The sequence below is a fragment of the Telmatherina bonti genome (genome assembly GCF_933228915.1).
Source record: "Telmatherina bonti genome assembly, chromosome: 3".
Lineage (NCBI taxonomy): Eukaryota > Metazoa > Chordata > Actinopteri > Atheriniformes > Telmatherinidae > Telmatherina > Telmatherina bonti.
The window spans coordinates 36,910,982-36,935,912 of record NC_136621.1 but is presented as its reverse complement, the minus strand read 5'-3'; the positions used below and the strand labels follow the sequence as shown (position 1 = coordinate 36,935,912).

General features: G+C 42.7%; 1 protein-coding gene across 1 annotated transcript; it reads right to left on the bottom strand.

Annotated features, from left to right (window-relative positions):
• Positions 1-19,974: 19,974 nt before the first annotated feature.
• On the bottom strand, positions 19,975-24,649 carry LOC306774891 (transcription elongation factor 1 homolog). Its single transcript, XM_079265078.1, has 4 exons — positions 24,579-24,649; positions 24,164-24,289; positions 23,987-24,057; positions 19,975-21,573 (listed from the first exon to the last, which is right to left on the bottom strand). Exons 2-4 carry the CDS (start codon positions 24,277-24,279, stop codon positions 21,509-21,511), a joined length of 252 nt encoding a protein of 83 aa, XP_079121204.1. The 5' UTR covers positions 24,280-24,289; positions 24,579-24,649; the 3' UTR covers positions 19,975-21,508.
• Between the last annotated feature and the right edge of the window lie 282 nt (positions 24,650-24,931).

Genomic DNA, 24,931 nt, shown 5'->3' with positions numbered 1-24,931 from the left:
GAAGATGGTGGTGTTACCGGGTCGTGTTTTCGGGTCGTCATATGGTCTCTTCTTTGCCTCATAGAATTTGATGGGGATTACACAGTGATCTACATTCCCAAAATTTGAACCATTTTTATATCTGAGAGGCATTAGCTGTGTTTTTACGGAGTTTTAACTTTGACTTAAATGGATTTAGATGCGAATTAGAGGGTTTAAATAAACTGTTCTGCCATAAAGAGAGAAATCTTTTCATTTTGTTGCATGGGAATGCACCGTTTATTCAAATTCTGTTTTGTAAAGAGCTGTGAGCCATTCCTTCACTATTTATTCATCACTTATAGAGTAGAAAAAGGATTTTGATCAATTTCCAAGGATGGAATTTGTATTTTGGAAGCTGTTGATGTTGTCAACCTACAACGCACTATATGAGCTCTGAATGCAAGTGGAACAAGTCCACCAGTAAGAAAGAAGTGACATTAAATGTGTCCAAAACAAGAAAAAAAACAAGTTGCTTCTCTCAAAGACTAAGAAAAAAAGAGAAGTTTTAATGGTTTTTACTCATTGCAGCCACAGAAGTCCTCCTGAGATGCAAGATTTCTTCTTCCAGTGAGCTTGACGAGCATAAAACAAACATTCCCATCAGTTGAATATAACTTTAACTGTTTTGTCATCACAATGGCCTAATTTTTCATGTTATCTGTGATAAACAAAGTTTGTTTTTTCTTGAAGGTGCTGCACAGAGCTGCTCTGTACAGGTATGCCCCAGTGGAGTCAAGCCAGCAACGGATGCATGCCAACGCCAGATTGAGGAACATCCATTGAGCAAATTTACATCAAGTAAAACACAATGTAGAGTATTACCAGTAACTTTTAACAGCATGACTTATAGCCCTCCCCAGCTACCATGGGGTATTTTTGATAACTTAAATCAGATAACACAGTAACCACTTACTTTTGAGCCCAATTAAATCATCTTTTTACCTCGACATAACAATTTATTTTTCAAAATACTGAGATAAATGATCCTGTTGTTACCGGGAAATGACCTTGTAATCTCCTGCTGATAATAATAGAGCATGGCCTCTTTCAGCTTTCATACGAGGCCAAATCAACTAAATCTGACATTTTTCTCTCCATTCATAAAACAATATAAAATAGCAACCGTTGTATGTGAACTGTTGATGTTTTAAAACTCATTTTAAGCAAATGGAGAAGATGGAGAAGGTTAAGAGTTGTCTGGTTCTGAGTACACCTCTGAAAGACTTCTGGCAGGAGTTTGATAAAGATGCATAAATAACGCTGTAGTTTTAACACAGGCAGAAAAGAACTTTGTAGAAACAATGACCACAACAATGATAGAAAGGAAAAAAGAGTTTTTAACCTATTCAAGCCTTTTAAAGGAACAGGTGGTACCAAGCTGTGCAAAAAAGGACATTTTGAAGCCTCATCATAACTGCACGAACTAAAACCTTTTGCTTTATTTGGCTTTATGGAAGCTGACAATGTTCGTGTGATTTCATAGAGGATTACAGTTTCAGCTGCATCACACCAAAGGATATTCATCCTGAAAGTGTTTATTATCATTTATGCAGGCTGGGGGTTTTTTTTTTGTTGTTGTTTGTTTTCCATCTTTGCTAGCAGCTATCATAAATGCATAGCAAATGTTTCAAGGGTCCCCTTTACATTGACTCTAAAAGTATTCAAATAACTTCTGTTGTTGTAGAGATGAACTCATTTCATCCTATTTTCAGGGTAAAAACAGCTTCAGTGGACTGGCAGGGTGTCCAGACTGCACCTGCCTCTCACCCAACGATTGCTGGGATAGGCTCCAGCTTCCTGCAACCCTTAATTGGAACAATTGGTCAAGAAAATTGATGAACGGCTAAGACAGGCACAAGACTCAAAGAGTAAAGTTAGAGAGGAGAAATATGTTGCAGTGGAGATCTCACTGCAACCATTCAGGTCAAAACTAAAAGCAAAAACATAAACATACTTTCTGTAGTGATGTGTCTGGATGCAGCCACAAAAAATTTTAAATAAAAGGCTAAAAATAAAGTTTTCATGCAGGATTGTTTGTCAATTTACATTTGGATACCTGAAAGAGAGGCTTCCTCCTTTTTGGAAGTTCATTCATTCATTCATTCATTTTCTGAACCGCTTAATCCAATTCAGGGTCGCGGGGAAGCTGGAGCCTATCCCAGCTGGCTTTGGGCGACAGGCAGGGTACACCCTGGACAGCTCGCCAGTCCATCGCAGCTTTTTGGAAGTTAGTTTCCTCATATAAATTCAATTTGAGAGTCTGTTCTTTAAGCTCATTTCTGAAGAAAAAGATTTTAACATGCTTTGTTTGACGGCTTACATGACAAAATATAGCATAAGTGTTCAGATATTTCCAGGTCTTTCAGCACTTATCTTGGAAGACTCTGCCTAAGTGTAGCAGCTTAGAGCTACTTTAGCAAACAGTAGCTTTATGCAGCTAAATACTCACGCCATCTGGCAGCAGGCAAGCTGCATTGTGGGAAATGTATGAGCAAAACTACATGTAGTAAAAAAAAAAAACAACAAAAACAAACAGGATCCTCCCAACTGTAGTGGATTGGATCCTTATTAAGACAAAATATATATTTTCAGGACAGAGAAAAAAACACATTTCTGAATCTAATCCCAAACCAACCTGCTGTAGGATTCTTAAATGAGATGCTACAGGGTGACACAGGAGTGACTGTGTGTGTGTGTGTGTGTGTGTGTGTGTGTGTGTGTGTGTGTGTGTGTGTATGGTTTGGTTGAGTGCATGCATGCCTCTTATGTGTGTACTTTACCGGTGATTTCCTGTGATGAGCTGAACTTTGCTCCCTGACTCAGTGTCTGTCTGTTTAGCGTAATGTTCCTGACCCCCGGGTCAAACAGTGTCTGGGGATGGACCAATCTGCGTGTGTGTTTAAGAGAGAGAGAGAGAGAGAGAGAGAAATAAAAGTGGGGGGGAAAGGAAAGAGACACAAAAAACAGAATGTGGAGGAGTGTGGTTTATCGCGTCCCAAAACAAACCAGAAGCCCTTGGGTAATAAAAATGTGATAATCTGTCATAGTAAATTACAAATAGAGGTTTTTGCCTTCCTGCAGTCTCCTGATTATGCTCAGTGGTCTGCCTCTGACAATTATGAAGCCATTAGCACTGTGTGTGTGTGTGTGTGTGTGTGTGTGTGTGTGTGTGTGTGTGTGTGTGTGTGTGTGTGTGTGTGTGTGTGTGTGTGTGTGTTGGATATGGAAAGAAAAAAGACATGGAGATACTCTGGCTGCCGATTTGAGGAAATGTTGTCATTTATTTTATGGCTGCAAGGCTCGAGTGCATGTGTCACCGTGGGAACTCTAAAATATTAAAACCTCCATGTTTACTGCTTGTCTGCTCCTCTCACCAAACACTTTACTAGCTGCACCTGCCCAATTGCTTCAGCTGCTTAACGGATAGCTAATCAGCCAATCACATGGCAGCAACTCAGTGCATGAAGACGTCTAGCTGAAGTTCAAACTGAGCATCAGAAAGAAGAAGAAATGGGCTTTGAGGGACTTTGAACGTGGCATGTTGTTGGTCTGAGTATTTACTGGGACTTTCACACACAACCATCTCAAGGGTTTACTGAGAATGATCAGAAGAAGAGGAAATATCCAGTGAGCAGCTGCTGAAAATGCCTTTTAGATGTCAGAAGAGAATGAAAAGACTGGTTGGAGAAGATAGAAAGAAAACCATAAGACAAATAACTGTTAGTATTCTGCAGTGGTTTGCTGAGCAGGCAGTACATACCCAAGGCAGAAATAAATAAATAGAATCATTCCATTTTAATAATTATTTTATATGTTTTTCATTTTCTTTGATCATTTTTAAAATAATCTTTCAGAAGATAATTTCCTTTAACCTTAAAAAAACAAGAGATTTTTTTTTTTTTTTTTTGTCTTGTCCAGCATTTAGGCAAGCAGAATGATGGTCTGGATGCTGTGTTCTGCTGAGCAAATTTTCTCTGCCAAGGGAAGCTTTATAGATATAATGATCCCCTTGACTTTCTGATTTTTTATTTTATTTCTATGTTTATTTTGTATTGTTGTTTGAATTGTAGAGTTTGTACTGCTGGACCAGAGAGGACAGACAAAAGACAGAAAGAGAAAGGAGAAGAAACACCTCATAAGAAAAGGGAAAGAGATAAAGGGAGAGAAAAAAACAACTAAAAAATAACCCAAAAACAAAAAGAAAGAAAACAACCTACAGATGTATACATACACACATACAGGCACACACATACATATACACACACATACACACGCATACATACACATACATATACACACACGTATACACACATAATATATATATATACACAAATATATACATATGTACACATATACATATACACATACATACATATACACACACACCTCTATGCACACACATACACACACATACATACGTACAAACATATACGCACTTGCCAGTATTAACACATATACATACACATACAAGCCAACTTTAGATCATAGTAACTAAACTATGAATCTAAAAAGTTAAATATAAATGAGAAACAAACAGAAATGAGAAAACTAGCTGCTGTTAGTGAATAAACCTGCAGACGACTCGGTGACTGTGTCACATGCAGAACATGCAGAGTGGAACGTGTTCCGGAAAAGGTGATCATGCCAGTGTGACCCCTCCCACACAAAGGCAAGAGGCACGCCAGGAGTACCCCCGAGACCAGGGCCATCGGCAGCCATCCCCAGGCGCAGACCCCAACCGCCCCACCCCGGAGCCAGCCATGCACCGACCCAGGAGGAGGCAGAGGGGGGTCCCAGCCAGAGTCCCCCGCAGTCAGTGGGAACAGGCCCCAGCAGGCCCGGACCAGCGAGGACCGGCCCCGCCGGGCACCGGCCACCCAGGGCAGACAGAGCGCGGGCCCCACGGCCCCAAGAGCCCAGAAGCAACCCCCCACCCCCGCAGGCAGAGGGCCCAGCCCACACCGACGGAGGGCCGGGATCCCCAGACCTCCACCGAGCGGCAGCCAGGCCGCACCCCAGCGCACCAGCAGCGCTCCCCGAGCACCAAGACCCTCCCCGCACCCACGCACACAAACACACACACACATACGCACACATGTGCACACACACACACACACGCACACACACACACACACATGCACCCACCCACCTACCCCCACCCACACCCACACGCATCCACACTTCCTCCTTAAACACACCCTATACACCCATTCTCTTACACACGCTCAAACTCACACTCTCCTACCCCCGTTCTTTATACACACACACCCCTCACACACACATCCCTGCTCCCTCTATAATCACCCATTCTTCCATACACGCATACCCCACTCTACACACACACACACCTCCCTACACCCCTCTATCCACATTCACAGTCCTCATTGTACACCCACCCCATCACTCCCCTGTACCACCAACATAACCCCACATACGCACCCCCACCCATCTGCATACACCCCCCCTTCCTCCTATCCCAGCGGCCATCCACTTTCCTAAATTCTTTCACCCTGATCCCCCCACCCCCCCCCCTCTACCCTAACATTCAGTCACCACTTCATCCATTGGCTCATGCACGCCCTCACCTTTCTTTCCCAACGTGTCCCCTGTGAGATACCCCCGGGGGAGCAGGGGATAGGAGGGCCCCGATCAGGGCCCCACAACTACCCCCCACCCCTGTCAATGCCCCCCCACCACTCCACACATGCAGCCGATCCAGCACCACCCAGGGCCAGCAGCAGTCCCACCCCCGCCAGGCCAGCCCAGACCCAGGCCCCCTGAACAGCACCACTCCCCCGCCCAAACTCCTCCGGCACAGCCCCAGAAATAGGGGCGTGGCAGGACCCCATTGTCACCCCCTCCCTCCCAGCTTATGAATGATTGTGAAGTGTGTGTTGTTTGCAATTAAAATTGGGAAGAAGTAACCACATCATGTTGGGAGCGGGACCACCAAAGCAGCCCCGCCCACCGCACACTGCATGGCCCGCCCCCCAAAATATGTCCATGTGTTGTCAGTGTGTGTTTTTTGTGTTATGTTGACTAAGTGTAATTAAAACTGGGAGGTGAACCGATGCTGGGTGCAGCGATCGAAACCACCTTGATGGCCTCTCTCACCATCCAGATCAACGTGTCCACCTCCCAACGCCCTGCCTGTATGTGGTGGAAGAAGGGAAGGAGGGGAGTTCGGGGATTTAGGTCCCGAGGGAAGCGCGCCTCCCTCAAGAAGATGAGCCACCTGCGGCACGAGGCACGTCCCCCATTCCCGGGGCCCCCGAAGGCCAGGACAGGCCAAGGGCAGCTGCCCCAACAACCAGGGCCCTCAGCAACCCCAATAAAGGAGCCGCCACCGGCCCCAGAAGGCACCAACGAACCACATGCAAAAGTGGGGGGGGGGGGGGGCAAAGAAGAGGAGGGGCGGGAGAAGGAGAGACAGACCAAGGGCCCACCGCCCCCACACCCCTAGGAGACGCCCCCACCCAGAGACACGTTGCATTCCCTTCTCCTTTACACACCAACTCATTCACACCCCCTCACCATCAGCCTGGTATACACACACATCTACACACACACACACACCTACAGACCCACACATACATCTATACACATACACACCCATTCTAACAGATACAAAACCCTACATCCCACTCACCTCCCTGCCCATCACAAAACACCCCTTCTCATTCTACCTACCCTAGAACAAACCACTACAACTCCCCACTTCTCTCACTGAAGTCCTACCCCCTTCATAATCATGACCCTTCACCCCCCTATACACCTACATACACATGCACCCCCCCACTCCCCCCTACACACGGGCCACTACCCCCCATACACATGCATCTCAATACTCCTCTATATACACACCCCTATCTCCCATGCATTTAACACCAGATTATCCACACACAAGCCCTTACCCCTTCCCATACACACACACACACACACACACACACACACACACACCCACTCCCTCATTCACAACCCCAACCCCCCACACAATCATGTACTATCACACGCCCCAAAACCTCCACCCCCACACCTACATGCCCTAACACACTCCCCCTTACACACAACCCTACCCCCCACAAACTCATGCTCCACTACACTCCCCATAAACCCCCCACATATAAACCACCACACACTTCCTACACCCCACACACTCATGTACTATCACAGTCCCCTAAACCTCCACCCCAACACCCCTCACACACTCCCGCATACACACACCCCTCACCCCCTATACCTTCATGTACCGTTACAATCCTCTATACACACCCCACATATGCACCACCGCACTCCCTCATACATACACCCCCACACATACATGCCTCAACACACTCCCACATACACGCACCCCTACCCCCCATACATTCATGTACCACTACACTCCTCCATACACACCCCATATATACACAGGCACCCCCCCATCCTCAACTATCTTGGGCCCGGGTCCCTCTGCCGGGCACCAGGGCACGGACCCGCCCCCGCTGCAGCGGCAGGTCCAGGTCAGCCCAACCCCCCCACGGCAGGGCCGACCCCCCATCCCCGAGAAGCAGGGGACAGCCCCGGGCACCGGAGCCCAGGACCCGCACCCCGCCCACCCCACAGCGGCACGGCCACCCGTCACGGAGCCAATACCCGCCGATCCAGCCCCCGCCAGCGACCTCGCCCCACCGCCAAAAGGCAACTCCAACCATTGATCAACCCAAGGCCTCCCGCCAGGTCTGGAAACCTAGCCCCCCCAGTAATGAAGCAGCCAAGATCCCCGTCCAGGGGTCCACCCCAGACCCATAGCCACCTGAGCCACCCAGCCACTCCCTAGCCCCGAGCAGGATGAGGTCACACTCTCCCCCCTACACTAAGTGATGGAGTTGATCACAGGAGACCAGAGAGAGTGAAATTCAACTGACTGATCCTTTGAGGAGGCAGACATCATTTCCATGCTGATGTAATCTAATAACAGATTTCTAAACTGCTGGATACACAGATTCTGTTTGCTTTTCCAGTTCACAAGGATAGTTTTCTTTGCAATGCACAGGCTGCTGAGGATTGGTTTTGCTAAATTAAACCCTATGTTATTTTCACCTACGTGACTCAATAGGCACAATTTGGGGTTTGCAGGGATATTACATTTAAACCAGTCTGACAGATCTTTACATACCTGGAGCCAGAATCTCTGGACAGGTGGACAAGACCATAAGGCATGGTAGTAGCTGTCAATCATGTTGTCAGTACAGTGTGAACAGATATGTGAGTGTAACAGACCCATCTTGAACATCCTGTGTCCCGTATAATGAGTTCTGTGTAGAATTTTGAATTGTATTAATTGCATGCTTGAATTCTTAGTCATTTTGAATGTGTTTAAGCAGATTTGTGACCATTCATTTTGATTGAAGTTGCTGGATAAGTCTGCTTCCCATTTAGAAGTTGGGAGAGAGATGGAATCTTCTAGCTTCAATAGTAATCTGTATATTTTGGATAGTAGAAAAAAAAAAAAAAAAAAAAAAACAAGAGATTTGAAACTGGTGGCATTTAGTGCTTTTCATAGCTCAATAAAAATGACTCAACAGCGCCTCCTGCTGGCCAGACAGAGAAGCTGCACAAGTAACTCACTGTGTTACAGTCAAAGCCACACCCAGCGCAGTCTGTTTCCCCACATAAAATCATATATGTTAAAAAAAAAAAAAAAAAGGCAGATCGCTTTGCTGCATTTTTACGTTACTGCCATAGACCGTATATGAAAGATGGACGGATAAAAGTGAAGCCTATGCGGAAGTGCATAAAACTGCAGTTCCCCCTTCATCCACTAGGGGCTTCAAAACAGAGCAAATCCCCATAGACTCCCATGTTAAAAAGACCAACTTCACAGCAGAAATAAACATGTTTACAGCCTGGTTCAAAAATCCATTTTAAGTTTAATAGGTCAGGTTTACCTTCATGACAACTATCGGGGGAGTGATTAAAAGTTATTTAATCTCAAAATTCGGTACCTGATCTCCCACTTCAAGTCAGAAGAACGCAGAACAACCGCGGTTTTTAGCCGGTTAACAACGTGACTTAGCTTTAGCCCGCTTACCTCCGTTAGCTGGTTAGCTCCTGTTATCTCCAGGTTAGCTCGGTTAGCTCTTAGCTACAGAAAGCTTGGAGTTCACACGATGTCAATAATCCACCATGACGCTCACAGCCCCCCTCTCAGCTCCACCTCTTTGCCCATATTTGTATTTTCCAGGCGAGACGACACACATGCGTCTGACAAGATGGTGATGGTAGGAACCGCCCACCGAGCTTCAATTCAGCTCTTCAGAAACCTACGGGTGACGTCACGGAGGCTACATCCATCTTTTATATACAGTCTATGGTTACTACACTGTGCAAGTGGTCTACATTTGTTCTAAAGGATTAGTCAGTCACTTAAAGCTGAGTGACATGTTCACAAAAACATGACATAAACAATTTTAACTGCATTATTTTGAGGAAAAATGTCAACATACACTATTAGTTGTGATGACATACTTTGTTAAATTGTGTGGGGACGGCTATGGAATCATTTAGATACGTTTTTTTTAATGGTGCCTATACATTTATAATATGTGTCTGTTGCAATTTGCGACTGTCTGCCTACCTAACCCTAGAGCCCAAGGCATGTGCCTGGTATTCTGTATGTCTTAGATGGAACTATCTCTGAATTTAAGCTACAAAGGCGAGCTAAACCAGCGTTTCACACTGATTCCTACTCTGAGAAGTGCTGTTGCAGAGTTTCAGGACCAGGGGTGGAACTGGAGCGGTGGCCAGGGTGGCAACAGCCACCTGTGAAATTGGATTGGACACTTCAGGTACCACCTCAGATGATGGACTGGTCACTGGAGGGGGTCAGAAATGCTGTTTCAGACACACATCGATCATCAGTCTCACTATGCTGGTTTGAAGTAAACTTTAAGATGTTTTCCTAATTAGTTATCCTCTAAAAATATAAAGATTATGCTGCACATTTCCAGAGGAGAGTGAGTCCCTGTGCAGGTCTTGACGTTATCTGAGGTTGTTAACCAAATGGCATGAAAATGAGGACAAATATAACCTGGAACCTCCCTTATGAGGACAAGAAAGAGAGATATTACAAACATCTTTGTAAAGTGGAAGGACATGAAGAAGAAAGATCCAGTCTACCACCAGACAGTAAAGAGAAGAAGCCTCCTCCTCATCAAGCGCCACAGACTTGGTCCCAGAACAACCACATCTTACCTTTCTGTGCACCTTTTTTAACTTGTTGCAATCCACTTGGAGATCCTGATTATTCACGTAAAGATGTTTTATTTCTCATATTTCTCTACAGTTATCACAGCAGTGCATGTGAAAGTGTTGTTGGAGAGAGGAACAAACCATTTCCTTTGTTACCACACTCTCAAAAATAGAGGTACAAGATAAGGACATTTCTGTACCTATAGGTACATTTTAAAGAAATGTTCTCTCAAAAGTACAATACTGGTCTTTAAGAGACCAGAAGCACACCTTCAGAGTACGAAAAAGGGTTCAAAGTGACATAAAGTACAAATTTGTACCATTTTAACCATAAGGGTACCTGCAGCATTGAAAGATGTTTGTCGTGACAAAAACTATTGTTAGCAGCAGTGCTTTAAGTGGGCCAGTATGCAGCGGTACGCAGTACCGGCACTTTTAAATTCTATCCTTTTGCGTACCGGGACTATTTTTTACAGCGTATAGTGCATACTAGGACTTTTACCAGCTTTTCTTCAGCAATCAGTATACCCCCCCCCCCCAACGACTCCACCACATATTACAACTGATATTTGATTATTTTATTTTTTATTTTTAATTTTTAAAAAGTCGCCTCAAAAGAAATGTATTGTTAAGACCGGTTTAGACGCACAACACTTGCTGTAGTCCACAATGTCAGTGTTTTGAGTTTTTGAAGATTATTTCTAGATTAAAGATAAGATAATATTGCTAAGTGGAATGGACCAGGCCTAATCCTGTGAAAAACATAAAAACATAACTTGATAAGGTGAGGTTGAACTTGATGAGGTACAAAAATAGACCAGAACTGAAGGGTACAGAAATGTCTCTCAAAAGAGTACACCCCCAGCGACAAGCATTTGTACCTTTTTAGGTACAAGCTGGTACCTCTATTTTTGAGTGTGCACCCTCTTGCTGCTGCATGTATAAAAGCTACACCAGCTTTTCTGCTCTTTGTGTTTTTTACTCCTTAAAGAAAGAGGGTTTAGACAATCACAATCTGAACACAATCTTTTCCTTCCATATAACCCCCCCTGATACAGGCCTGCACATAAAGCTTGCTTTCATGCAGATCAATTAGCTTTACTCAAACCTTACAGGTGTTTTTTTTTTTTTTTATTACTTCAGCACAATGTGTGTTTTTAACATGTAAAAAAAAAAAAAAGAAGAAAGACAGCTTGGAAAGGCTTTACGGATTTCTCCCTCGACATGTTATTATTAAATGATTAAGGGAATCTAGAGGAATATCAGTGTGCAAAAGGCAGGACAAAAGCGTAACCTGTGAGCCACAATCCTTCAGACAGCTCTGCATGAAGAGCTGTCATTCATCAGTAGCTGATATAACCACATGGAGCTGGGATTATAATATAAACCTCTTCCAAGCCCCACAATCTGAGTTACACTCACTGCTGTTTAAACCTTCAATGTGTTTTTAAAAAAGCCTTTGGACTTTGGAGGATCCGTACCATCACACAGTGGAAATGTGTATTTTAATCAAGCTAATATATTTCCAGTCTTCTTTTCTTTTCTTTTTTTTTTTTGGAAGAAATGGAATCAGTCATCTTCTTTTGTGTCAAGCTGTACTTTAAATGGCAGCAGTTCCACAAGCAAGGCTCTGTGATGCTACATAGGGTTGTGTCTGTGCTTTTGGGAAATGTGTGCTGCCTTCAACCACATATTTATTCCACCATCTCTGCCAGGAGCAGGGCAAATACATTTTTCAGCGGGACAATGCAAAGCCATATTCTGCACGTTGAGCATGGAACCTGCCTGACATTCAATGTGGAGATTTTACAACTTATTTGTAAAATAGTTGTAAAATAGCTGTATTTCTACTTTTATATTATTATTCAGTGTTTTTATTATTATTTTTTATTATTCAGCACCTTATCACCAAAACAAGTTCCTAGTCTGTGAATTGTTCAAAGACAACAGCAATAAAAGTTTTTCTGATTCTGATTCTAAAGAAAGATAAAAAGGAACAAATAAAACATGCAGTAGAGACCTCCCAACAGGTTGAACATCTTGGTTGTTGGAAGAATGTGACAAAATAACTCCAGAAGGCTCCATTGCTGCTGCAAAGTGGTGAAAAGTGTCTGAAATTGTCATGAATTCCTGTGGGGTGTGTTCCAAATGGGCTACTAACACTGAACTTATCATCACATTAAAATGGCTGAAGGTTTCACTTTTTCCAGCCCTTTTGTTGTCAGAAAACAACAAGAAGTTCATATAAAACACTATAATTGTGACAAATAGATGATAAAAAAAAAAAGAGAGAATATTAAATAAATCCCTAAATCATCTGGACTGAAGACTCCTGGGAAGTTTAGGTAGAGAACAAATGAATGCTGGCGCTGTGTGTGGCCAGTAAGACAAACGAAACTCATCTTCTAATACGTGCTTTTTGTCGTTTTGACGCTAAATTCTGCGCTTTTCTTGGAGCTGCTGGAGCTCCAACATCTCTTCAGAGACCCCAGTTTGAGAAGTACTGCACTTTTGGCGCAAATCTCTCCCGCATAATGGCTTCTTTTTTTCTTTTTTCTTTTTTCCTTTTGTGGGGGGGGGGGGGGATTAAACAGAATGAAGGAGGAGAAAATGGTTTTTAAAATGAGGAGAGGAGAGGTGAGAGGTTGCAGATGAGTTGGGAAGGGATGATGCTGCTGCTGCTGCTGCTGCTGGTGATGCTGCTGCTCCATCCCTCCATCCCTCCATCCCTCCCTCGGAGAAAAAGGAAAAAACAAGGAGTGGTTATGTGGCTCCAAACGAGCGGGAGGAGAAGAGGAGAAGCGGAGAAGAGGAGAAGCGGGGACTGGATGGGGGGTGGAGGGGGCGTTTCCCTGCACACCATAACCTATTCTCACACTTCAGCGTGGATACAATGTATGGCATATGGAGCTGGCTCTTCGTGGCAGCTGCGTGAACGTGGACACATCGGTAGGTGAAAGATTTTTTTCCCCTTCTTCTTCTTCTTCTTCTTCTTTTGTGTTGTTCTCCATGAAAAGCGATTTGGCCCCAGTTCCCAGTGCTGTCACTTTAGTTCGCTTTGACCATCGCGGATGATCTGTTTGTTGATCATCTCTGAAGTGAAGAAAACAAAACGATGCAGGACTTGTAGATCTGAACAGCTGAGGCGGGTTTTTAGCAACGCAGCAGATCAGGTCCCTCGTTGGCACGCGCTATGATTTGATAAGTGAACAGGTTGGTCCCAGCAGCATCCCTGCCAAAGTGCCTATCAGATTACTTGATGAGAATTGCACCTGCACATTTCCCCGCAGGAGCTGCACGCCAGCGTGTTGGGTGAAAGAAAAAACACGCAAGAGGTTAAAAAATTCCATCCACGCTTCCCACTCTGAACTGACTTCTCCTTGTCAGTGGAAGCGGATGTATTTACAAACAAAGAAAAGCTTGATATCCACGCCTGTCACGTAGGGAACAGGTGCTGGCTATCTGCAGTTGTACAGTGTGTGGTTGTGTGCTTATCTGGGCCAGTAGGCCAACTGGAGCCATGTGCACGAGGGGGGGGGGCTGCAAGATGAAGGAAACCAAAGTGTTTTGGTCAAGTTTTGTCTCAGAAAGTTTGGCTAAAAAAAAAGCAGAGCTTAGTTCCACGTTGCACTCCAGGCTGAATTTGATGCATTTATTTATTGATGCTTGTGACTATTAAACTCTACAGTGTGGCAGAAATGGCTGGAAAGGTTCCCTGTTGCAGGCATAAGCATAAACATCCTCATAACAGGGCCTTTAGTTCCAAACAATTAAGCAATAATGTGCAGGCAGCAGCCTCTGCATCCGCTCCGTCTCTCTTTCCATCTCGTTTTTGCCCCTGGCTCAGCCACTTGAAATTCTGTGTCCTATTCCAAATACCAGGTACATGAAAGGATTGATAAGTCTGTTTTTTGCGTCAGACATAAATATGAAGCGCAGACCGATTTTCTTTCATTAGGCCCTTCAGCTGGAGCCAGTTCACTTTCAATCAAGTCAATTCAGGAAATGAATTTTCCTATAGATGCAAACCAGATGTCTTTCAGCATCACATAAACTTCTTACCAGTCTATAAAGCCGTTATAGGGGAGACAAAGGCATAATCATAAATATGTGGATGCTGCATCAGGTTTTTTGGGTTTTTTTTAAAAAAAAAAGGCCACAAGCTTCCAGGCTGCTGCTTCAGGCACACCCATACAAGTGTCATGCCATCGTAGTTTAACCTCGACATGCACACTGAATGCAACGTGTCTTCTTCAGATCAGACAAAGACATTTTGGTGACACAGAGCAGACATGGGCTGGTCCTGTGTAGCGAGCGGTACAGCAGCAGCAGCAGGGTGTATTTTTACACCAGATCTCTGACACCTTCGTACATCTCTTCACAGCTCGCGGTGAGAACAGAAGACACGTCCACTTGAGTTGTCATCATCAGCAGGCCAGACATGGACAGTTGGGACGGAGGAAGAGGCAAGAGGCGAGTGGGAGGGAGACGAGGAGCGAAAGACTAGAGGAGTTTTGGTTAATGAGGGGGACGTCAAGATCTTCTCGACTTGCCTTGCAGTGACAGCAGGTTAAGAGTCTCGCAGGAGGGCGAGAGGCAAATGGGAATTTTTCCAGGAGTGTCAGGTTTCATGGGGTGCAGCTTTGATAGCTGAAGGGATACAGACGATGATGTAGGATTCATATAATGTGTGCATGGATGGATGGATAAATAAGCTGATCTGAGGATGGGAAAGAGGGACACACAAGGGGAGAGAGCGGAGGGGATCATGATGATTAGGGAGGAATGGTTAAGAGGAAAAGTGGGAAGAACATCAAGTCCTGTTTGTAAACTAGTTTGAGTTTTTAAGAAGGAGCTGTCTGTGGTGCTGATGCAACCTAAACTCCCTGTTTTCCCTCAATGGCTCTCCTCCTCCTCCTCCTCCCATCTTTCCTACTCAGCTTACTGCTACTGTGTGGCTTAATTGGCACGCGAGGATTGGGAAGAGTCTGTCTTATTCTCTGTGGGGCACAGCGAGAAAGACCTGGGATTTCACTGGAAGGAGGTGGGAGACAATAGTTGGGATGGCAGGAAGTGGAACGTGGAATAAAAGAAGACAATAGGTGAGGAGGAGGGGGTTGGAGGTGAAGGCTGAACATCTGTTTGGGAATCTTTTCCTCCCCTCAGCGCAGAGTAACACACACTGACATCTATTTGATAATTGCTGAGGCTGTCCTCTCCCCAGGCTGAAATGGTTGCTCCATACCAGAGACAAGCTGTTGGTAGTGAAACCTGCTTACTAGCTGCAGCTCCTGTAAAAGATATCTGTGTGTGTATGTGTGTGTGTGTGTAACTATTATAAAGCTTACAATCAAGTTATTAGTCTGGCAGTGAGCTCAAGATGTGACTGTGAGCATAAAAATAAAAGAAGAAAAATGCGCCCGAGCAAAGCCGCCGCATTGCCATTCAAGGATAAATATGATTTCTTTTGTCTGCTTTATCATAGGTGCTGTCCTTAAAGATGCGCCTCCACACAGACCTCCTCCTTCTACGCTGCAATCTCATTCAGAGTGCAGGAGCTGAAGGGATGAGCACGGGAAGAGAGGGCGAGCTGCGGAGACGAAAGCAGAGAGGGGGAAAAGGACTGGAGGGGAGGAGGTGGGCATCTTTGCTCCGGTCTCGACCACGGGTATTCTTGGGTTGATAATACAGATGTGGATGTTATTGCTTGAGAATACGCGTAGTCGAGTGGAAGCTTCATCATCAACACTGGACTGAAAGCAGGGTCGCCACTCGATGTGCAAAGAACCGGGACAGACAAGTGTAAATGTATGGCCGGTCTGAGGAGGTGACATACATCTTAAAGCTTTAGCACCCAGAAGTGCTTTCTTTTCTTTCTTTCTTTTTTTTTTGTTTTATTTTGTTTGTTTGATTTTTTTAATAGAAAGCAATCAGGGGCTAGGAAGGTGTCCAAATGAAACGCAGCCAGTGACGAGGTTTTATTACCACTGGTTTGTCGGCCATGTCCGTTTTACGCACCTGTGGAGCCGATGAGTCGGTGTCGTCAGCCGGGTTCAGCCTCTCCTGCAGAGGCGCTGCCGGGGATGTCTTGCAACATGTCACTAAGCTAAGTCCTCGGGCATTAGTTCAGGGAGCTTAGCACAAAAGTCTTCAGAGTCAAACGCTAATTCCAACTTCTTGATTGGGTACCCCCGTTCATTCACAAGCGATCCCATAATCTTATCGGTTGATGGGTGTCTTTCGCAGCGCTTCACACTCTGCACTCAGAAGATTCTCAAACACAGCGGCTGTCTGTGGCTTTTGGGACGTGAACGACTGCAAGGTTGAAGGGATGGTTTAACTTTTAGCTGCACTTAGCAATCATCCGGCTCTTGCTTTCCTATTTATGACTCATGCCCCCAAAAAAGAAAAGGGGGGGGGGGGGGGGGGGGGAGAAAAAAGAAGTGTGAGTTTGATGCCTGTAGCAGCAACACATGAGGACATGTAAAAGGCTTGCACCCTTGGTTGACATTTAAGCATTTAAACCATCTGACTGGCTGTCATGATGGGGATTCATGAGGGTTGGATCCCATGAAAATAGAACATTTGAATGCACACAGATTGCAACATGTAGGTTCACTGGGTCCATGCGCCGGTGGGGAAATAAGGGATTGACTGCTTTTATGGCCAACTATTTTTTTGGTCAGAATGATGGATGTTTATGTTTTTTATTGATCAAGTTGAGGTACAGCTTTGGGAAATTCACAGACGTTTGAGCGGGCTGATTAATCAGGTAGCAAAGGTGCAGGAATAAAACATCCTGAACTACATTTTTGGTACATTAGCATTATTGCTAGGTATTATAAATTACAAAATCAACATCTCTTTGCAAATTCAGCAAAACATTAGCATCTTGTAACCCCCACCCCTCAAGATAAATGACACACTTATCATTTGCACTTGTGTGATTTCCGACCACTGTGTAAGCAAATCTGTGACAGTGTGTAATTCTAATCAATCTGAATTTCACTCCGACGCCGTGCGAACTTGTTGATTGCACAAAAGCCACGTCTGTGGTTATGCCTGTATTTACATGAGCATGTGTGTGTGCTTCTAAGCAACAAAATGACTATTGTGAGCACAGCTCCAGGTGCCTAGCAACCAAAATCGCTCTGTTTCCTTGGCAACAGTTGCCTTGCACTCACTGTGTGGGTGATTGGCAGCCTTGACAACGGAGACGGAGTGACACTTGACCTCGCGTGCTGAATGGGAGAGGAGAAAGAAAGGGAGGGAGACATAGAAGAAGAGGGGGAGGGAGTAGGAGGGGACAGGCAGAGACGGAGGGGAGACCAAGTGATAATCATTCTCCATTGTAATCATCCTCCAGCATGTTTCATAAGGCGTCGTCAATACCTCTCCAGCTGGGGTCCATCATCAAATACAATGCAGTGCGCATGCATGGACGTACTCCTCCTGGGTGGAGAGCCCAGGCAGGCACTCCACATCTCATCTATTATCACTCAGCCCTGTCTGGTGCACAACCTCGCTACACTGTGTCTTCTTTCATTTGTGGTCTCCCACATTCTGTGCTCTGCAGGGATGAATGGATACTGGACTCCTAAAAATGTGTCACGGGGGCACAGATGCCACAGGACAGCAGATCAGGAACAGCGTTCTGCATCTTTAAATAGAACTGCAGCAATTATTGCAACTAAAATAAAAATTTCCCCATGTCTAGATGAGGATGTCCAGTGTTTCCTCGTCATGAAAAAATGCTTTTTAAGGCTGAAAATCTTGTTTTTGATGAGACATGAGACAGTGCGACAGTACAAACCCAGAAGGGTCCTAATTTTAAGTACTTTTTCATCTAAAGAGTAAGCAATTAAGTCAAATTCATGGTGATTTATACTTGTAAAATTACTTATAAATAGGAACTTGAAGCATTTAGTGAAGTGTAATTAAATGTGTCTGATAGGTAAACTATAAACCAGCTCCAGTTTCTTAGTCCTGAGGGTTAAATGTGTCACCAGCTGCTCTTGTTCAGTTAGGATAAATTTATGTCAAATATATCAAGTACTGTTAAAACCATTATAATCACATTAACAAGCAACAGTATTGCACTCCATCATGGGTTGGATCAAGCTTTTTAATCCCACCTACACCATTTAGCTTCAACACATACACAGTCACGTTCCAACTGGTTTTCACTTCTTGGTTTGTGAAGCATCTGACATGTAGAGGGGAATTGAGGTGTGCAGCAGCTGTTCAAAGTAAAAACCTCACAAAAACAAATCATAATGGCCACGTTTACATGGAAGTTTTAGTTCCAAATAAAAGTTAATTCTGATTTAAACTGACGAAAAATGACCAAGAAAACACCCGATTTAAAATGCAAAAGTCAAGTCAGAATTAAACTTAATTCTGAAGTAAGTGGCTGGTTTGTTCACATTTTAAATTTGGACTGACTAATAAACCTTAGTTTCGCTCCAAGTTAATCCTGATCGTTTTGTGCATGCTCTTTTTCTTGTCCCATCCCGATGACACACATATTCCACGCGATGTTTTGCCTCCCGTGTTCGGTAGTCTATCTTCCTTCTCCATTTTAGCTGCTGAAAAAAAATCAAGTAATTTCCTCTTGTCGAACTTGTTCTTCAAAATTATAATCAAAATAGCGTTGAAACTGGTATTTATGATGTAGTTTTCCATGTTACGGTTGAAAAAACAAGCAGTAAGCAAATTTTATTTCCGTAGACATTAATACGTCACGTCCGCCCTCTGTCCAATCAGAGCCCTTTCCTAAATTATTCTAAAGTGGAATTAAGCAAGGATGCATACCGTTTCACACAGCTCTACCACTAATAGTGTCACTTTGTTTATTGTTGTCTGTTTGTACCCTGACTTGTTGTACAATCTTTAATAGTTAAATCATTAAAAAAAATTAAGCAAGGACTCGTTTCCATGGAAACCTCCATTCGAAATTATAATTTACATGTAAACTCGAAGGACAATACTTCTAATTCTGAATTAATTTCGAACTAAGAAACATCATGTAACTGTATCCAATGGCAGCATGGTATAGAGCAGTGAAAACTGGTTTGAACCAAAGGGAAAGTTAGGTGTATTTTTACCTTGTAAAGTGACTGAGATAACAACATGCAAACTCCCCGATTTGAAAACCAATAGGTCAGTAAATGGGGTGATTATGGTAGAGGGAGGGAAGACTGCAGAAGGACCTGAAAATCCTGCTAGATCTAGTGTTAACTGGTACTTACTGAAAACTGCTGCATCCAGCTTAGTATATAAAGAGCTATGAAGACATTTTCACTTAAGTTTGTTTTGAAGATCTAAATCTTCATCAGAAACAAACAGAAAGACGTTGGTAAAGTGGCTGAGAAAGAGTTTTTCAATTGCATTTGGCCCCAACAAAACATTTTTTCTGTTCTTTCACAATAAAATGCGGATCAGCTTTACACTTTAATCTTTACCACAGCATTCATTCAAATAAAAACTGTATTAATTGCATTACATAAAAACATTTATCACAGATTAGCTAATGCTGATGTGAAATGTATTTATTTCCTTTCTCATCACACTTTAATGTCTTTTCTGCTTACAATAATTACTGGGTCCGCTCTTTTACCATCAGCCATGTGATGATCCGGGGACAAGAGTTTGCTGTTTACATGGAGGGAAGGTTACCAGCTTTGTCAAAAAATGAGACATGTCTCTTTCATGGCAAAACTGATCTTAAAGATAACAAAAATGTAATAACAAAGCCATCATTTTGTGCACAGTTCGTCGTCAGGAAGGTGCAACAGCATCTATTGAGGCTCAACAAATAAGAATTTTTATTTGGACTGGACGAATACCGACTAGAGCAGCTGAAAATAACCATAAAATCAGCAGAAGTTGGTTTATTAATCAAATTAATGCAAAGTTTTCTATTAAACTTGAAGGCCAAACATCAACTTTATTTATAAAGTTGGAAGATTTTCTAAGTTTATCTGGAAATGGACCCCGATTTGTTTGTTTCACACATCTTTTAAAGGGGCGTTGTCCCCGAACAAGCTGTCGGATCTCAGCTGAGCTTTCACTCCTCCCACCCGGCTTGCTGCTGGGTCACCCGGCCGGTAAACGGTGCAGAACCATTGTGTCGAGTCAGAGAATAATTACTCAGCATTACAGGCTGATTTTAAGAGAACAAAACATTCCTCTGCAGCCCATGCTTATTACCAAAAATCATTTATTCCTTTTGAAGTGTCATTTCATTTATTGAGCTAAAAACAATCAACTGTGATCAACTGGATTAAGAACAATTAAAACCCCCATGTCCTGAGCAGCGAAGCAGAAATCCAATACATTCTGATTTTTTCCTTTTTATAATGTGATGACCTAATCCTTTCAGATTGCTGAGCAGCATCTGCAATCGCTGCTGGGGAGGAAAAAGCTGGCAACAGCAGGCTTTACTCTGAGTGAATAAAACTGATTATCTCAAACATAAAGAAAAGACTTAAAATGAGATGCAAAGCGTGACATCATTCAGCTTCGCTGTTGACCGAAACTGCATTAACATCCAGCCAAGAAGTTCACCTCTGCCCAGACTTAGTCAGGTCTGACACTGGTGGATCTTGGTGTGGACGTCTGCATCGGTTCAGGACTGAATGTGAGGAAAATTTCAAGTTTTCAAAGTTTATAAACACATTTTGTTTCTATACTGTTTTTATATTTCAACATACTGTCTCCATCTTTCCATCTTAGACTATCCAGTTTGTAACTTTCACTGCTGAAATGAGATTCCTTCTGCGTTCATAAACATATGCTTGTTAAGCTAAATGTTCATGCATCCGTTAAAAACTATCAAAGTACTTCTCCCTTTTTTGTGATCTTCAAAACTAAAGATTATCATACAAGCCTGCATCTGAATGGTCTGCGAGCCATCGAAAACTAAAAACGGACAGCTCTGCTGAATGTGTGAAGATAAATCATGGTACCCTTCACAACAAAATGTCAATTTAAAATACAATAATTCTGAAAGGCCAAACTAGGTTTGTGGGTTGAAATCAGAATGACAGAGACGCTTCTGAACATGGTTTTGATGAGGATCTCATAAGCGAAACTGCGGCTCATGGAGCTGTAAATCTCAACAGACCACAAAACCTGTGAATAACATGACTGAAAGTTTCACTTATGTCCGCCGACCGGCTTTATCCGAATGATCGCTTCCCACCAGCTCATCTCCTCTATCGCCCTGAAATGAGTCCAGGTTCCTTGAGGACTACTGATTGGCTGCTTCACAGGCGTCTATCCAATCACTGTACACGTCAACTGGCTCCGACAGGTCTGATGAGTAATGGATTAAGGAAAACAAATTACAGCGCAGAGTAGATGACACAATTACATGTGTGAAAAGAGAAAGTGATGGAAAGCTCTAAAAATAAGTCATATGAAACAGAGTACACAACAAGCTCATGTTTGTTTCCAGATTAACTGGTGACCTTTACACGTCAGCATCAGGGGTTGCTCGCAGCTGATTGGACAGATTGTAACACATTTGAGTTTTTATCCCATATACTGATGCTGCTAAAAACAAAAAAGAAGGAATAAATGTCAGTATTTTAGCTATTTCTTGTACTTCTTTTGTTTTATTTGAGTAATCCTGGGTCACATGAAATAAAAACTAGAATGGATGAGGAGGGATTTGTGATAAACAAGTTAGCGCAGCAGCCTCATAATACTTCAAGCTGGACAATTCTTCCATATACAACAAATCTGAGAGGTTTGTGAAAAGTGTTCATGCACACAGAGGTCCAACATAAATATATGAATAGAGCAAAGTTAAAAAAGAATAAAAATTTGCAACTATTATGGGAAGTTTTCTTTGTTTTTCTTAAACGTCTGAACAGCATAATGTGAGGTCCTCAGAGACACAGACATTTGCAAACAGCAGAAGACAAGTCTGGTAAGTTTTACATAAAGAGAGTCTGAATTATTTTAGTCCATTTTAAAAGTATAATAAAACATCTGGTGCTTTATGAAAACCACACAACCATACAAAAAGATACGCACGTCTCTGCTGCAGTGGCTGGACACAAAATGTCTATTTTCCTTGCTTGGTTCCTCTAAATTCACTTATATCTGTCTGCAACGTGCAGTGCTGCTACGACTGTGTTTTAAATTGCCCCCCAGGGACTAAAAGTTTTAAAAATTGAACCGACTACAAGAACTAGAAAAAGCTGTTCTTGCAGAACAGCAGTGTGAATGCTGTCAGGCAAAAACTACTGAACTGTAATGCTAAAGAAGGCTGAAATGAAAAGAAGTTTAAAAGAAGTGTTTAAAGCAAAAACTGATGATTAAACATGGTTAAATTGGTTGAAAGTTGAGCAGGGATGAGTAGAAGACTGTTTGAGATGGCTAAAATCTGCTTGTTGAGCGATCAGCTGAAGAAATTGTACAGCTGAGGTCAATAGTAGAAAGATTTAAAGCTCAAAATAGTGTTTAAATGTGGTGAATACTGTGTGTTTAGCAGCTTAGACATGCTCTCTTCTCTTCTTTCTTTTTCTTTCCTCTCATTTTCTTGTCTTTCTTTTCTCTTTTTCTTTTCCCCTGTCAGGTCCAGCACTGCCATATCATGTTTTATGATGATTTCAATCAAACTAATAATCACAATATTCAGAATACAAAGGGCAGCCAGATATATGACATGTCTCCCGTAACAGAGCAAATTTATCTGGCAAAAATATGGCACACAGATGTGTGGAAAAAAAAAGAAAAGAGAAAAGAAAAAAGAAAAAAATGTGGTGAAAATAGTTTGAAGTTTAACTACAATTGGGAAAAGACAGCTGATGATGGTCTGTAATGCATACTAATGCCACAACTGTTTATTAAATTGCCTCCTGGGGACAAACAAAGTTTTAAAAGTGAAATGTATAAAGACTTAAACTTTAAACAAGTGTTTATGGTCTTGCAGTGAGCTGGTCACAACAATGGATGGATATCATATTTCAGTTTCTGTAAACCTTCAGCTAAATGGCATATGGCGTGCAACTACAAGAACATTACAAAACTTTTGTAAGAAAATGTATTACTAAAAAAATGATCAATAAACTCAGTGACCATTTCAAGCTTCTTACCAGCATCTTCTGTCAATTTAATGAGTAAACATGAGAGAAACTCATGGTGAGAACCCCTGTATGCCTCCAGCAGCTCCCACTGACATCCAACATTAAAGATGTGATAGGAACAGCTCTTGTACATGGCATAACCGCTCTACCAAGACACCTCATTAGAACTAAATATGTACATCTTGACAAATTAAAGAAACACAACAACCATGGCACTAATGAAGGCAACAGTGTGGCTTCTTCCTGTTTTCCTGGAGATGGTTTCACTAACAGCATCCACCAACACAATTTAAAAACTTTAATTACCTTCAGATTGAACAGTTTCAGCCTTACTTCCTTTCATTTAATCTTTTCAGTCACTATGACAACTAACAACCCTGAAGAAACTTGTGCATAAGTTGCTTCAGAATCTGACTGAAAATGCTTTAAAAAAAAAAAATTTTAAAAAAAGTTAAAAGTTTGCTAAAACTACTTCTCTCCAATCAAAAGTGAACTCAAATGCTTAACCTGTTTATTTTTATTTAAATGGGGAGACATTTAAGTATACCTTCCTGTTTTTCTCATCATTATTTTGTAGCTGTGTGGGAAGGAAATACCAACTGTATGGCATGATGTGTGAGGAAAAAGGATACAGGTAATGGGAGTCTGGAACTCCTCCAAGCAGACTGTGCATGAAATTATCCCAGTGTTTCTGCTTCTTTCCCTGTCGTGACAAAAACAGAAGGTAAGATGTCAACCATCCAATAAAAAATAAAAAAGATAGAGAAACATGAAAAAAGATCTTTGTGTGAGTTTTATTACTGAATTACATTTTAACATCGCAGGATTTCTCGTGGTTGCAAAAGGGGCAGGTGAACTGAGTCTCCAGATCTCCTGTCATCTTCTTCTTAGGGGGAGGCTTTCTCTTCGACTTACGGCGCCCCATTGTACAAAACCTGGGGGTGAAAAAAGTCTGAGTGAAAGAAACAAAAAAGGTTCAACTAATCCAGCACGTGTGTGGAGTAAATATTATTTATATGAGGGAGTATCTAACCGGAAAACAACATTGGTTAGTTAGCAGGCTAACATTAGCATGCTTCTTGTTGATATTTTCAACAACTTAACGATGAAAAAAAGACGAGTTTAGTGAACTAACGAGCCACATTTGCATATTACTTGAATAACTGTAACTATTAAACGTAAGAAAACCATTACATATTTATTAGAAAAAGTTTAATAGTTTACCTTTAACTGTTAAAAACACACGTTTCAGTGAGCAAACAGATTCCTTCAGGAAGATCCGGCACTAGTGACTGTTACATGTACGTGATTGGACAGAGTTTGAGTTCCCTTGACAGCCATTGGCTGTCTGGCCTGTCAATCAAAGTGAGTAGAAGTGACGAAACCTGCAGTCTATGGACGAAACGGAGTTTTACTGAGTTTATCCCCCGCGTGGTGGCAACAGAAGCTCAGGCAGGTGTGGTTTACTAAATGTCTTCTTGTGTTTCTTTTTTTTAAATGATCTTGTTGGTGACTCATCATATATCTCAAAGTATTCCGTTTTGATAACGTATGTGGCATTTGTCGTGCGTTGCTGC

Excerpts from the sequence above, each read along its gene's own strand:
- LOC306774891 (XM_079265078.1), bottom strand. The coding sequence starts at position 24,279 with ATGGGGCGCCGTAAGTCGAAGAGAAAGCCTCCCCCTAAGAAGAAGATG. Across the intron at positions 24,058-24,163 it reads AAATCCTGCGATGTTAAAAT|GGAAAGAAGCAGAAACACTG; the intron begins GTAATTCAGTAA and ends TTGTCACGACAG. Across the intron at positions 21,574-23,986 it reads GTTCCAGACTCCCATTACCT|ACCTGTCGGAGCCAGTTGAC; the intron begins GTATCCTTTTTC and ends ATTACTCATCAG.